This window comes from Alexandromys fortis, unplaced genomic scaffold (genome assembly GCF_014885135.2).
Source record: "Alexandromys fortis isolate MF-2015 unplaced genomic scaffold, M_Fortis_MF-2015_v1.1 scaffold_122, whole genome shotgun sequence".
Lineage (NCBI taxonomy): Eukaryota > Metazoa > Chordata > Mammalia > Rodentia > Cricetidae > Alexandromys > Alexandromys fortis.
Window position 1 is genome coordinate 5,253,598 of NW_026068004.1, and position 15,939 is coordinate 5,269,536.

The 15,939-nt window shown below is 54.3% G+C and overlaps 1 protein-coding gene across 2 annotated transcripts in view; it reads right to left on the minus strand.

Moving 5' to 3' along the window:
- Slc6a9 (solute carrier family 6 member 9) overlaps positions 1–14,943 on the minus strand; it is a 35,907-nt gene extending 20,964 nt beyond the window's left edge. Inside the window, exons 1-2 of one of the 2 annotated variants that reach the window (XM_050161264.1) lie at positions 14,202–14,943; positions 5,708–5,816 (exon numbers count right to left, since the gene is read on the minus strand). In XM_050161264.1, the coding sequence (XP_050017221.1) occupies positions 5,708–5,737 (30 nt within the window). In that variant the 5' untranslated portion in view covers positions 5,738–5,816; positions 14,202–14,943. Of the gene's footprint in view, positions 1–5,707; positions 5,817–13,254; positions 13,447–14,201 lie in introns of those variants that run through there. The other variant, XM_050161263.1, reaches the window with a different exon arrangement.
- Between the last annotated feature and the right edge of the window lie 996 nt (positions 14,944–15,939).

The following is a 15,939-nucleotide window of genomic DNA, read 5'->3' on the forward strand; positions in this document are numbered from 1 at the left end:
GTGTCTGTCTCACTCACTGGCTGTGCCTGCCCCTCCTGGCACAGACCACTCAGTCCCCTGCTCCACCACCAGCCTAGCCACCAAGCCTGCCTGGCATCAGGAGGGGGCCTTGACCTTCTGGAAGGTGACTGACCTGTTCTGGGGAAGGGGTGGCCACAGGTCCGTGAGCTGCAGCCATCCTGGGACAAGCACTCGCGGCACGCATGTCCTCCACTGCTCATTCACACCTCTGCCAGCTCCAGCGCGACACTGACGACACATCCCCTGCCTCTCCCACTGCCGGGCTGGGCAGCGGCAATTACTTTCACCTCATCTCCTCTCGAAGCTCTGCCTACCCCCCCCCAACTCGCTGGCCCTCCCCCTCCGGCCAGTCCCCACGCAGCCCAGCGCGGGTGCTCCAGAGCTGGAGAATGAGGCATAGGGTTGTGTTGTTCCCTTGTTTTCAGCAAGTTACTAGAACACATGCAGACACATATGCACACGCACGGGGACGAAAAGACGGACGGACGGACAGACAGACACACCATGAGCATAGGGCAGAGCAACAGGATGGCTCATCTCTTCAAAGAACTGGCCCCCAGAGCTGAGCCTGCAGGCTGGGCGCTTGTGGGCTCCTGGAATGGCTGGTGGCTACAGCTGAGTGATGAGTTTTGCCCCTATAGGCACTGTTGATGGTAGGGGGACAGGAAGGTGGAGGGCGCAGTCCACAGCAAACAGTATTTAGAGTGTGCGAGTGGTGTAGACTGAGAGATTCTGGGTCCTACGGCTGCACCCCTTTCTGGTGAACTCTAGATTTCTCAAACCAAAATGATGGGGTGTCCTCACAGAAGAATGTGACTATGGCCTAGTGACTGTGCCATTACCTGTCTAAAGAAAAACAGCACTAGCCGGGCAGTGGTGGCGCACACCTTTAATCCCAGCACTTGGAAGGCAGAGGCCAGCGGATCTCTGTGAGTTCAAGGCCAGCCTGTTCTATAAGAGCTAGCTTCCAGACAGGTCCAAAGCTACAAAAAAACCCTGTCTCGAAATACAAAAACAAAAGAAAAAAAAAAACAAAAAACAAGGCCAGGCGATGGTGGCGCACGCCTTTAATCCCAGCACTCGGGAGGCAGAGGCAGGTGGATCTCTGTGAGTTTGAGGCCAGCCTGGTCTACAGAGAGAGATCCAGGACAAGCTCCAAAGCTACACAGAGAAACCCTGAAGCCAGCTAGTGTTAGTAATAACAGATACATAGTAGGTTCTTTCTATAAGCCAGGCTCTGCCTAAACACATCATACCTGCTCACACTAGCCTCTCAGGACCCCATGATGTCAGTACACTCTCCTCTCCACTTTGGAGAGGCCTTGCTTGAGTAAGTCTCCTAAGCGACCTCAGACCCCACTGACTCAGCTGCTCACTGGGTCTGTGTCGTGGAGTATGGGTCCCTAGACACTCCCTTACTTCCTGCAGGCAAAGATTCAGGGCCAAGGCCCTGGCTGGGCCATTGACTCCAGGAAGACCCAGTCACCCATGATGCCCAAATGCTGCTCACTTCCACCCAGGGTGGGCTCTGGGCTCTGGCTGCCCTGCGCTGGGCTGGGTGCCCAGAACAGGCAGCCCTGGCTGGATGGCTTTCCCTGGCTCTGGCCATGGGGACAGGAGGCAGCAGCCCAGCTGGGCCCCGGCTGTAATGAGGCCTCATTAGTGGGATCCAGCTGCTCCATCCCCACTTAAGGAAGCCGACTCCCCCAGCCCTAGCCTCTGACTTTCCTTAATAAGAGTGGGCATCCTTCCAGAGGGGCAAGGAGTCTAGAGGCCTTGTTGTCCTCTGTGGCTCTGCAGGGAAGGTCCTGCTGAGTTGGGACTAAGGCATGCTGGGGTGTGGGGACAGCTAGCAGAAGCTGTGTGAGAGGAGGTGAGGCTGTGGGCCTGAGGAGGTGGGCTACAGGGAAGAGGGAGGGCAAGTCCTTTTCCCTCAGGATCTCAATATTCCATTTTACAGGTGTAGCTCTTGCGCATCTGGGCCCAGTGGCAGGTTGGTGCCTAGCCTGGCCTGGCCAGCACGTGTAGTTTCTGAGCTAAGAAAGTTACTGCAAGTGTCAAACCCTTTGCTGGGGAAGCAGACACTGTGTGCCATGGCCTGTGACAGTCGAGTACCTACCGAGCGCTAAGCGCACTGCTGAAAATACACTGTGATCCAGATGTGTACTATGAAAGAACTCACTATGTGCAGGGTGTTAGGAAAGCACTCATTGTACGGTAGGACCTGCAATAGCAGAGTGTCTACTGATATATCGCTGTATCTAGAGATATACCGTTTGCCAGATGTGTACTAGGAAAGTACCCACTGTGCGTCCCCCTGGTTCTATCAGAAGAGTGCCTACTATGTGCTGCGTCCAATGCTGATGTCTCTGCGTCAGTCCCTGCAGAGTCAACTATTGTGGGGTAGGAGGTCTTGTGCTAGGTAAAAAAAATCTGCGTATGCCAAATCCTGTTCTAGGCAAGGACTAGACATGGTTAAGTAGCCACTGTGCACCTGGCACCATGCTCCATGAGTACCCACTGGGTGGCAGACCCTGAGATAAGGGGTACGCCAACATGTACTAAGTCTGTACTAGCTAGGCATTGGGTACATGCTGAGACTTATACCCAACCCTGTCAAGCCCCTTTACCAAGGGAGTGTCCAACATGTGCCAAGCCTTCTGCTTGGTGATCTACCATTGTGTGCCAGGCCTGTACTAGTTGAGCACTTGCTAAATGCCAAGACTAGGCTTAGTGAGCCAGTATCCACTGTGTGCCAGGCCCTGTGTAGATGCTGCAGGCAGGAGGTATTCAAAACCCTCATGCCAAAATACAATGGAACAGGTCAGGGTGGGGCAGCCCCAGGTGGCCTGTGGCACTTGCAGAGCCTTCTGGGAGTGAGAAGCTCTGGCACCAAGGACCCTGCTGTTATTCGTTAGGAGGCTTCCCAGTGGCAGAGGCAACCGGTGTGTCACACATGGGAAGAAGTAAGACTCAACACATAGGTAGGGACTGAGAAGGCCAACAGGGAAACTTAGTGTGAGACGGGGTGCGGGGGGAGGACTCAGACTGTAGCGGCGGGGGCGCCCACATTGCCTGTTTTAGGCTGTCCTCCTCCAGTTCCTGTCCTTGGAGACCGAGCCCTGCCCCACATGTGTACAGAGACTCTAGGTCTTCATGGAAGGACCACCTCATCCAACCCCAGTGGCCCCAAGCATCCCAGCTGCTCCCCTGCTTCGAGGCACCCTGGCCAGCTGGGTTCTCTTGCGGCCCTGTCCTAGGAGCCACTGAGCCGTGAGGAGGGCAGCTGAGCTGGCCTGGCAGAGACCATCTGGGCTGAGAGTGGGGAGAAGGGCACGTGCAGCAAGCATGTGGGCCTGGGCACGTGCTGGAAAGTGACTTGCTTCTCCACGGGACACCTGCTCCAGAGGCCAGGAAGTATCAAGGATAACACAGAGTGTTTACTGACAGCGAAGATACCCAAATAGCCCTCAGTCAGACCTGGGACAAAGGATGACAGAAACGAGGATCCAGTGGTAGGGAATCACCTGTCAACTCTACACGGCAGGACACCAAGAAAGCAATACCGCCACAGAGAAAGAGTCAAGGGCCATTAGCTTACATACACACCCTCATCACCCTCTCTTCTGACCTTCCTGGGCATCCTAAGGAGCATTCTTGCAAGGAATTTCCTCAACTCATCCACTTGGTCTTAGGAGACGAACACCCAAGAGGTGCAGACTTAGCTCCCGTGTCAGAGAGCAGAACTGGGGTTCAGCAGGGGCCGGCTGCCCAGGACACCTCCGAGGCTGTATCTTAGAGACAAACACTGAAGGAGGCAGCATCTGCTCCAAACAGACTCAAGAATAGAGCAGCCCAAGGTCATCAGCAGAACAGAACGAAGAGGCAGGAATTAATTTCAGAGCATCTACTGGGGTGCCCATGGGACAGACGCTACAAGCCTCAAACACAGCAATGAGTAAAAGCTAAAGGGCAGAGGACACTGAAGAAAGCAAGCGCCAGCTATCTTTAGGCACATCCGAGTGCTGGGAATGGGAGTCTCAAGACAGCATTCCCGCCCACAGACTGACTGGCCTGGCTGGCCAGCAGAGAACAGAGTCCCGGAAGCTCCGCTGGGGCAGGGATTGTGAGACCTCGTGATTTACACTTCGCTGTCCTGCCCTCCTGGGTCCCCTTCTCTCCTGCCTGTCTAGCCTTTCCAGGGTCACACCAGAGAAAAGGAACAGCCATGTTCAGAGGACTTCACATGACTCGGCGTCTCCAGAGCAGGAAGGGGTAGAACCAGACCCTACATTCAACCAAAGACATATCAGAGGAAAGGCCAGGTCCTCTTGGGTCTTCACAGAATCCACCCTAACCAGTGTGCAGGGAGTACGATCTCCCATCTGTGTAGGTCCCCGAGAACCCTGGTTTCAGATCGGCTCAGGTACACTGCGAAAAGCTTTATCCGTTCAAACCCATCCCTACAGGAGCAGGTGACTCTAGAACAGGCCCGGGGGGACTGGGTCAAAGGGCTGCTGTCTAGAGAAAGGCTCTGAACCTACTCACAATCTGTTCCCCCCCAACCAGGGCCCATGAATCACAGCAATCTTTGGTGAGAGACAGAATTAATTTGGAGAAGGCTCAGCAGAGACCTCAAGCCAACCAGCCTTTGACGGGATAAAGGAAGCAGTAGAAGGCACAGATGGGGTGAGGGGTTAGTGAAGGAGGGGCTATCTTTTGTCACTGGCTTCCACCACAATAACTGCCCACTTTGGCTCCTCCCTGACATAAGATCTCAGGGGCAAACACAGAACCTAGCACTCAGGATTGGGCCTGCATCCAGCGCCACCCTGCTCCATCCTCCTCACTTTCTCCTCAAGAATGTGACCCAGGGCCAAGCATGGCTACACATGCTCAGACCTGACCTGAAAGAAGGGGTTTACTTTGGCATGAGGAACTGAGTCAGGGACTGGGAGCTGGGGGTTCTGGGCAGGGCTGAAGAAAAGATCTGAGCCTTTGCTCCCAGCATTTGGAAGGCAGAAGCAGGCAGATCTCATCTACATAGGGAGTCTCACATCAACACCCAGAGCTGTACAGTGAGACTCTATCTCAAAAAGGTAGGGGTGGGGAGGGACTTAACCTAGGCTCTTGTTTATTGAAGGGCCTCACCCGCACCTTTCCTGAGCTCTAAGATCAAGGGCAAAGGAAGGGCTGTGGCTAGAGCCCTGGAGGAATGGAGTTATTGGAAAAGCCTAGCAAGGCATTCATTACTTCCTGCAGTATGAAGGCCGCAGAGAAGCTGGCGAAATTGGACAGGTCTGTGCATGCCCAGCATTGGGCTGGCATGGGGTATATTCACAAGCGTCTACTGTTCTCCCAACAGGACAACCCATGACCACTCTATAGTACCTCTTCTGACCAGGATAGGACAGACGCGCTCTGCTCCTTGGCAGGCCTTTGCTGGCCTATGATAGAACCAGCCCACTTGCAGGCTTGGGGCCTGGTGCTGTCTAACCTGCTGGGTAAGGGGTTCCCTGCCCAAACCTGAGGCGGCCCTGGCACATGGGACCCGTGGTAGTGCCAACCCTGGCCCTGTGGAACCTCTTAGCCCCCCGCCCCCTGTGAAGACAAGCAGCTGGCAGGAGACCTCACAGGGCGATGTTTAGGACACCCCTTCCTCGTAAAGTCCGGTCCCTGTACTCACCAACATCCCTTTGGCACCTTTTCCTACCATGGTGGCGGTGGGTTGGTGGACCTGGAGACCTGGATCACGCCTGCAGACTCAGTGCCCTTCAGACAACAGGCCTCAAGAGCTGTGGAGAACAGAGTGAGGTCAGGCTCTAGACCAGGCAGGCCCCCTGGGCTCCCCAGAACAAGAAACAGGTAAGAAGTTTTACATTTTTTTTTCTTTTGGAGGTGGGGGTGAGAGGGACTAAAGGGAGTAGGAAGTTTATCAGAAAGGTTGCTCAGGCCCTGACAGACACAAAGAAAGGACAATTCACATCCCTGCACCAGAGACAGACAGCGCGGCAGGGTCTCTGAAGGAAGGAATCAGTCTGAACAGCAGAAGCGGGAGGGAGTCTCTTAAACCTTTGTGAGGATGGGGACGGTTTCACAACCCAAGCCATTCTCAGGCAGAAGGCAGGGAAGCGGGAAAGGAATATGATCTGGCACCAATGCCCAGAGTGGACATCGCAGGTGAGAGAGCCTGGCCTCAGGATGTCTGTTAGCTAGGGACTCACAGTGTCCCAGTATGGAGCCTGTGGGTATCTGTGAGAGGAGGACACTTCGGATATTGAGGAATGAGCAGAGGCGGGATTCCAACATGACATTCCTGTGAAGCGGAGCCCACACCACCAGTCAGAAGAACCTAGCGTCCCTTTCTCCGTACCCACTCCCTCTGCCAGGCCATTCTGCATCCTGCTCCCTTCTGAGTGACCCTGGGATCCAGCCCTTCCCTAGCTGCCTTCTCAACCCTCCCCCCAGATCCCTTATTCTCTAGGCTTCCTGTCCCAATGGGCAAAGGTCTATTTTTGACTCTCCAGATGCCCAATCCTATAAAAGATAAAAAATGAACACAGAGCTGGGATGGGGTCCAAGTCCTTCATCATCTGTGTGAATAGCTGCAACCTTTCCCCAGGAGGGGAGGGGTGTCAGTTTGGATCAGTGGGCACTCCCCAGCCAGGCAACCACAAGTCCCCGTGTCCCCCACCCCACCCCACCACCGACCCCAGCGCCACTCATCCTGGGCTCCAGGGTGGCTGGGCTTGGTGCTGTTGACACTGACCGGGCAGGACACACCAGAAGTAGTCACACCTCCTGCTTTTACCACACGGTAGTGAAATTCTGCAAGTCCTTTAGGACTGGGCCTAGATGTCACCCCCTCTCTGTAGTGGTCCTTCCCCACACTGCTCCAGCAGAATGAGCGACAGCTTCTTCTGTCGGCTTTGTACAAACTTGTCCTAGTGCCCTTACCATCTCAGGTCACACAGATTTGGTTCTGAGCCTCGTGACCCCAAGTCAGTGGTTACTTGAGGGCTTGGGATTGAGCTTCCTTTATCCCTTTGGGCGCAGGCCCTAGCACACTAGCCAGCTAGCAAGTATAGGCTGAGCTGCAATGAAGGGGCACTGGGAAGGCAGAGGTCCTGGAAAGAGGTTCTTGTCACCCAGGGATTGTATAGGAAACTTAGAGCCATGTGGTGGGCAGGTGAGCTGAAGAGGAGGGGGAGATGGCAAAGCTCACGCACGCATCAGGGCCCGATGTGGCCAGAACAGATCTCAGGAGGGAGCAATCTCTAGAGAGCCTCGAAAAGCTTAGTCATGGGGGGGGGGGGGAATCCTGGGGTTGGACAGACCATGTGGTTCAATCTTCATGGAGCCCGGTCCCAGGGAAGATTTGGCTCTGCTCCTGATTAATTTCCACTCCAAAGTCTATTCAGAATCATTCGTGTCACCAGCAGCCACCAACCAAGGGCCACCTCTCACCCACAGGAAGGCAAAGTCTGGAGGAAAGGTAGGCCACTATTTACTTATCCAAATCAGCCCTTGATTCGTTAGTGCCTTTGTCCCAAGCACTTGGTTTCCCCTTCTCTGGGCAGGGATGAAGAGGGAAGTAAGCGGTCAGTGGCCAGGGCTGGCATCTGCCTCTCCAAGGTGCTCTCTTAAAGAAGCCCTGCTCATGGATTTGTCTTCTGATAGCAGTCACAAGAGGACTGTGCCCTTCGAAAGGCAATCATACCTTCGTCCTCTTCAATCACCAAACCCTTCCACAGGAAGGTCTGACTTCCCAAAGTTGCCTCTTTTCTGTCAAGGACCAGTAACAACAAAAAGGATAGCAATGATGGCAGATGATACTACTCTACGCCACCTTCTGGGCTGGGGGCAAGGTCCCTGGGCAGCTCAGTACACTAAGAGCATCCTAGGTCTGCACCTACAGAGTAGCCTCACCAGGACATATGGAAGCTTCCCTGGCGGTTTGCAGAGAGGCCGATGCCTAGCCTGGAAGGTTTGAGCCAACTTTTCCAACAGACATCTCTGATCACACCCAGAGAAGTCACTGGAGTTCTGAGTACCAAGTGCAGCAGCAGTCTCTGCCCTCCGGTAGCTTATGCTCTAGTAAGGACAAGACTGCTTAGCATCTGCACCAGAACAAGGTGGTATGAAGCTCGGTAGCTTCTCCTGCCTTTACCACTCTGGGCAATGCTTTTACCCATCCACTCAGAAGGAACCACTGGACTACTGGAGGCACAGGTCAGTGGAGGTGCCAGACTAGCATGCTGGGGTCCCTGGGTTGGATCCACGGCACTAGGGGAAAAAAATTAAGTACCCACAGGATGCCAGGCCCTCATCTAGATCCACAGACCTGAAATACCGAGACCCCAGACCCGTTCCAACCCATACACGGAGCAACACTAACAAGCAGCAGGCCATGCTCACTGTGGTGTAGAGTGAAGACTTCAGCTCTGGGATCTGATAGGGTTAGATTTGGCCTCGAGTAGTCACTACTTACTACTAATGATCCTGAGTGTTATCTGACCCTTTGCGGCTGACTTTTCTCAAACTGGAGAGTGGGGCTAGTTATAAGCCCCTTGATAAGCCTAGGGGGGTCTCTGCCCAATTTCTGTGCCTATTACAAGTTCTCCATATTCTCCCCTCTTCCCATCCCTTAATCTTCCCTAGACCCTAAAGCGTCCTCCTGGGGTTTTCCACTGCCAACAGGCTATGGCCTGAACTCTTCACCAGGTGTTTTAAGGTTGGCTACAATTACCTTCATTTGTTTCACAAATAGTTCTTGCAGGTTTGCTCTAGGCCAGACCTATGCTAGGCACCAAGAACACAAAGGTCTCTCTGCCTTCCTGCATCCTAGTGGTTGTGGGGTAGGGGGCAGGGGGAGTGGGGTGGGGGAGGGACTGAGGGCCGGATGTCAAACTAAATAATTACAGATGGAGATAAGCAGTGTGCTGGAGAAACACTCTCTATATGCACTCTATAGCGGGTGACAGTCTGGAAGGTTCCTCTGGGCAAAAGGACAATTGGCAAAGGTAAGGAACGGAAGAAGAGGTCAGAGGTGACCGGAGAAAATGAAACTGACAAAGTTCTGGTCACCAAAGAGAAAGGCAAAATGGATAGATAAGCCAGGCAAGGAGCTTTGGGGTCTGGATGGCCATCTTAGCCCCAAGATGGCCATTAAAGGTTGTTAAGCATTAGGTCAAGCAGGAGAAGACTGGATTGCCGGAAGGGGCTCCGCGAAAGCTCCACTCCTTGGGTGGAGTTGCTTGCCTGCAGGCTCGGGTACTCAGGAAGCTCTGAAGGTAGGATCATCTGCACCCACAAGGATGAGATGAGCCTGGGAAAACATGGGAAGACCCTAATTCAAAACAAAGCAGAAGGGGCAGCTGGGTGTGGTAGTGCAGACCTTTAACCCCAGCACTCAGGAGACAGAGGCAGGCAGATGTCTGTGAGTTTGAGGCCAGCCTGATCTACAGAGAGAGTTCCAGGACAGCCAGGGATATAGAGAAAACATGTCCTGAAAAAAACAAAGAAAAAAAATAGCTCGCAAAAAATAAAACCAAAGAAATCCTCCCCAAACAATCTAACCCCCCAAAAAACAAACAAACAAACAAACAAAAAAAGCCGGGTGGTAGTGGCACATGCCTTCAAACCTGCACTAAGTAGGCAGAGGCAGGCAGATCTCTGTGAGTTGAGGGCCAGCCTGGTCTACAGAGTGAGTTCCAGGACAGGCTCCAAAGCTACAGAGAAACCCTGTCTTGAAAAAACAAAACAAACAAACAAAACAGCAACAACAAAAATAAACCAAGGGGCTGGAGAGATGGCTCAGTGGTTAAGAGCACTGGCTGCTCTTCCAAAAGTCCTGAGTTCGACTCCCAGTTCTAGGTGGCTCACAACCATCTGTGACTCTAGTCCCAGGGATCTGATGCCTTCTTCTGACGTCCCTGGGCACTGTACACAGGTGGTGGACATACACATACTAGGTACACACACTTACACATGAAATAAAGTATTAAAAATAGAGAGAACACACGAATCCCTCAACAGAGTGTAGAGAAGACACTAAAGCAATAACAGAAGAGAAGTCATCAGCTAGGAACCAGATGGGCCGGGGCAGTGCGGAAGGGGCGTGGATCATGAATTTGATGCCCGTGCAAGCAAAAGGGCAGCGGTGAGAGAGAAAGTTAGAAACACAGTGGAACTTGGTGATGAACTGACTCCCTGCGGGTGCTGAGAGAAAATGAAGGGTCTTACTTACTCCTGGTCCCAGGGACAAGAATGCTAGCGGTACTGCAGGCTCAGAGAAGGGAGAGGTCTAATGGAGACACACTAACTGGGTTGTCTGTGAGTCAGCAAGGTGATACAGAGCCCTTTGCTACTTGGGACTTTCTTCTTCCTCAAATGGGATTGTCGAATGGACGTTTTTTAAAAGAAGGGTAGGGTCTGTTTCTGCATATGGTTTCAGAGGCTGTAGTCAAAGATCTACTCATTATGTGTCCATGTTAAAGCTCCTGATCTCATGGTGACCAGGAAGCAGTCAGGTGGACCAACTACAAAATGTTCATTTTTAATCTTAATTATGTGCACATGTGTGAGTTAGGCACGAGAACAGGGAAGGAGTCGGATCCCCTGCAGCTGCGGTTACAGGTGGTTGTGAGCCCCACAATGTGGGTGCTGGAAACCTTTGAGTTCTCTGCAAGAGCGGTATATAAGTATACAAGGCTTTGTTCTTTTCCAGACAAGGTTTCTTTGTGTAGCCCTGGCTGACCTGGAACTCACCATGTAGATTAGGCTGGCCTTGAATGCAGAGATACACCTGCCTCTGCCTTCTAAGTGCCACCACTGCCTGGATTATTTTTAATTTTTATGTGTGTATGTGTGTGTGTAAGTACACCCACACGGGTGGTGGAGTAGAGACGGAATATGTGTGTCTATGAAGGATATCATATTCCCTGGAGATGGAGTCACAAGCGATTGTGAACATCCTGACATGGGTTCTGGAAACTAGCCTCAGGTCTTCTGGAAGAGCAGTCAGTCAGTACTCTTAACCATCTCTCCAAGCCCAGACTGTGTTCTTACCCACTGAACCATCTTTCCAGCCCCAAGGCAGACCAATTTTAGGGGTCCATCTGAACCAAGTCCTCACTAGTAATCGAAGGTAACAGGTCTCCCTGACCTCAACTACTTCACGGTTTGGATGGAGGAGGCACAGTCCCTATTCAGTCGCATGGAAGAAGTGGCAGGGCACTTTTGGGTGAATGATGCATCATCCATCCTGCTTGAGACCCCCAAGCCAGCCACTTGCTGCCATCTGCTTAGCATGACACTCTTCGGCCTTCTCAGGCGCCTCTGGGGTCTCGGTCCCCAGTCGCCCCCATGCGTCTGCCTTCTCGAAGCCTTCTCCCACCTGCTGCTGCCAGCCTTTCCACAGGACCCCTCATGGTGCAGGGTACTGACTAGCATGCCGGCTACAAGAGCAGCATGCTTGCTTGTGTCCAGGTGAGCCCCCCTCCAACTGGAGAGCTCTGCTAGGCAGAAGTGTGATTCTTCTGCATGCTGGGAGCTGTACCACTGCAGTCGGGCTGAACTTAAGACGAGGAACGGGCATTTTCTCTGAGGTCTCTGAAAACACTTGGGCATGCTCAGCCGTCTCCTCTGGTCCTTAGAACCCGTCCTATCACCCACTACTCTGTCTTTGGACTCTCACATCCAGGATGTCTCTAAGTTCTTTTTGCCCATTCTTTGCTCCTTTATCCTTTATCTTATCTTCTAGAGGTCACGGTGTCAGACTTGCTTCAATTAAGAAACGGAACAGGTAGCGTTGGCACTCGCCGTTAAGGCAGAGACAGGCAGATCTCTGAATTCAAGGCCAGCCTGGTCTACAGAGCAAGTTCCAGAACAGCCATAACCCTGTCTCGAAAAACCAAAAAAGAAAAAACGAAAAAAAAAAAATAGAACAGGCTTTGTGAGGGAGCTGTCAGAGAGCTGGGTGGGTTTGCAGCTCCTTTAAGAGTGATTCGCGAGGGGCGTGGCCTGAGGAAAGCAGGCCCGAGAGGGGGTGCGGCCCCTTTAAGTAGCGGCCAGGCCACGACTCTAAGGCCCCGGGCGGGCGGGCAGTGTGGGGCGCGGTCGCTTTTGGAGCCGCGGAACCGCCCGGAGTGCCCACTTCCTCGAAATGAGACCGATCCGCTTTAATCAGGGTGCAAGGTGTGTTGGGGGGCGGGCGTTACATCAGCCACCACGTGTGCGTCTCTCAGCTGGCGTGGAAGAGGCCGCCCCGCCCCCCGCGGTGGAAAAGTACCGGGGTGCCGAGGTCCCCGCCCCCTTGCCCCGCCCCCGCCCGTCCTCGGCCCCTCCCGGGTCTGCGGGCGAGCCCCCTCCCGGCTCGCCGGCCTCCACTCCCGCCTGTGCGTGGCTGCCTGCTGCGGGGCGCAGGCTGGGGGCGGGCGCCCTGTGGGGCTGCGGGAACCCAGGCCTCACCTGTGGCCGCCCGCACTCGCCCCAGGCGCGCCCAGAGTGGCAGTGTGCGGATTTGCCCCCCACCCGAGCAGCAGTCCCCCCCAAACCACTCCCCGCCCGCAGTCTCTTCCCACTGCCGCAGCCACGCGAGTCGTGGACAAAAGAGAGCCGGAGGGCGCTGGGGCTCTTCCTCGCTGCTTCCCAGGAACCACGGACGCGCGGGAACCAGCACCCGGCGGGCGAGTGGGCGGGCAGATTAGGGAGGCCGCCGGCTGGGGCGGCTAGATAGGTAGCCAGGACGGCTGGCAGAGGAGGTGGGGCGAGAGGCTGCACGCGGGGCAGGACCTCGCCGCCGGTACCCCGCCGCAGACCCACTGGCGCCCCAGACGGACCGAAGACACTCTCCGGTTCCGGCGCTGCGCGCACAGCCCCGCGCCAGCCGCCCCCGACCGAGCCGGCGTCGGCACGCAGCTCTTCCTCCTCCCCAATTCTGAAAGCACCCCCCCCCCCGTCTGCTTTAGCTCCTTGGTGACAGCGATGACACACAGACTCGCGCACCTACCCCGACCTTCGCGGCAAGACAGACATCCCGGTGCCAGCTAGCACTCACACTCTCAGCCACAGATGCCCGCAAGCATACATACGCTGTCGCATCCACGCACCGCACACACATCCACACGCTGGTCCTGGGGCTCAGCCTCCCAGAGTCACAGAAACGCCCAGAACCATCACAGGACAGACCGAGGCGCGGGCCGCAAAGCCCCCTTCCCCCAGCTCTCTTACCATACTGCAGCCCCCGGCCCAGGCTTGCTGGGTCCGCACCGCGGTGCGCCCAGGTGGCTTTCTTAAAGGGAAAGTTGCATCAGCCTCCCGAGGCTCTCTGCAGCCGCCAGTCCACCCGCCCCGCCGCGTTGCTTGCGGCTCCTCCAGGGCTTGTTGTGTTTTGGTTTCGGGGAGGCGGGGGCTAAGAGTTTGGTGAAAGTTTGGAGAGTGAAGAAGGCTTGAGAAACCTAGCCAAGTCCCTCCCCTCCCTGAGCGGCTCCCCTGGCCGCCCTCCCCCGCCCTGGTCCCATCTCCTCCCTCCCGCGTGCCGACTACTCTGGCTCCTCCTACCAGGGAATAAAATTACAAGTGGCTCTAGCTTTCAGATGATTGATCCTCGCGAACCCCTGGAAGTGGGGCTCGGCGAAGGAGTCCTCTTCTTCTCCCCAGACTCTCTGCCCTTCAGTTGGGACCCTTGGAGGAAGCAGATGTCCTCCCCTTCGGGCTAGGCTTGGAACGAAGCCAAAAGGCCTGGGGCGCTTTGGGGGGCTGGGGCTGCATTTAGCCCGCCAGGCCCCTGGCCTTCTGCGCCTGCGTTTCCCCCTAGAGAGAAGTCAAGAACAAATTCCGTTCCTTTGGAGTAGCGCCGCTAGAGACTGTGGGCACAGCTGAGTAAGGCCTGGGACCCACTCCTTGGAATTGCAAGGCCGAGGAGCCCTTTCTCCCGGAACTTTCCAACGCTGATTTGATCAGCCCTCCCCAGGTGGTAGTGCTACAGGCGCTGTTTTCTCGGTGGGGAGACGGAACCTGGATTGCAGTATCTGCCAAAAGGCGCTTTGCTGAGCCCCAGTTTCCTCCTCGGCAAAATGGAGAGGATGGGTTAAAGAAATGCATACCCACGTGAAACCCGTTGCTCTAGACTGGCAGTGGGGCCTGGTGTCGGGGAATGGGCTTCCACGTTTGCTTACCTTGAGCGAACCACTAACTTTCCATCAAAGCAGACAGAGGACCTGGGGCCTGTGCTCAGCTGAAGGGACATGCTCCGGATTCCACTCTGAGCCGAGTTCTCATCATTGTCCAGGCAGGAAACGTTTGTTTGTTTATTGACGTTCAGGCTCTAAAAAGCAGGTGCATCCATGTCAACGTTGCACAAGACTAACTGGTGTTGAGAATCCACCGCGTTAATTTATAATCACCGAAAGGGACGGCAGGTGTTCAGCCAGAAGACCCCTTGACTTCTGCCTCTCTCTAGTACGCAGTACATCCGCTGCCCTTTGCCGGGACCTGCTCGTACATGCTGCTCTCTATTGTCGTGGACTCACGATCTGTTCGTTCATACTGGAGATCTGATCAGACCTGAGTCTGCCCTTGAACTTAGCAGATCCAGCCTGTGTGGGCTTTACAGTCGGGTTTAGAGTAGGGAAGGAACACACACAGCTCTATCTAAGCAATCTGTTGTGTCTGTGACCTTTGACTGTGCTTGTGCAGAAGCCTCTGGAAAAGTAGCTGTGGGTCTTGCAGCAAGCTGTGCAGTTGTGTGTGCGTGCGCGCGCCTGCTCAAGTCCTGGATCTAGGCAGATAGTATCCAAGCACTTCTCAGCTTTCCTACCAGGAGTTATTCCCCTACAAATTGTTTATGGTCTCTTCTACCCTGCTTCCTTTCTAGAATATCCAAAAAGGGCTCCATTCCAAGACAAACAGATCAGAGGCTGTTAGGAGAAGCCACCAGGTGGAGGGAGGGTTGGGGAAAAAGGCTTCTGTCCTCCTTATAGGGATGAAATGAACCTAAAAGGCATTAAAGGGGGTCTAAGAAAAAATTAATTTTTTATTTGCTTTTTTTTCTTGAGACAGGGTCTTACTATGTAGCACTGGCTGTCCTGGAACTCACTCTATAGACCTAGTTGGACTCCAACTCAGAGATCCACCTGCCTCTGCCTCCCCAGTGCTGGTATTAAAGGCGTGTACCAGTTGGGAGCTTTGTGTGTGTTTTTGGAAAGCGAACCACTATGTATGTAGCTTGACTGGCATGGAATTTGCTATGTGCTCCCAGCCTGCCTTGAACTCCTGACAATCCTCTTGTCTCTGCCTTTGCTTCTCTGGTTAATGGCCCAGTGAAAGGAGGTCTCTCTAAGGAGCCCATTTGAAGGGCAGCTAGATACTCAGGGTACACACCAGACTAGGGCTGAAGCTGAGGGAGGTTTGAAGAGGGTTTGGAGAAGGAGGTGTGCAGAGTTGGTACGGCCAGAGAGTTTGGGATTTCAGAAGCAACGCAATGCTGCTGAGGTAAAGATTATCTTAGGGGCAGCTGGAGAAATCGGGGATGCTGACCGTGAGGTTTTTGCTAGGTTAACAGTGACACAGCAGGAAGTAGATCTGTAAACAAAGATTAATGGATGTGCGGATGTTACCCATCTGATTCATAAAAAGCTTCAGACAGCCACACGGTTGCTCCCCGTGGGTCTTGAGGTGGAGCTCGAGAGACTTTCTGGTCAATAGCTGTCTCCACGAGACAGGAACTAGAGTGTCTGTTTTTTCCAATCAGAATGAGGTCCCAGGGGAGACAGGTCCAGGCCTAGCCCAGGTCAGAGTTGGGATGGCCTTCATGCCTGGCAGGGAGGTCCCCGCCCTGGGCAGCTGGCCCACAGGAAGAAAAGACATGGCCAGTCAGTGGGAGAGAGGGGAGGTCAGATCTGAGGATAGACAGGA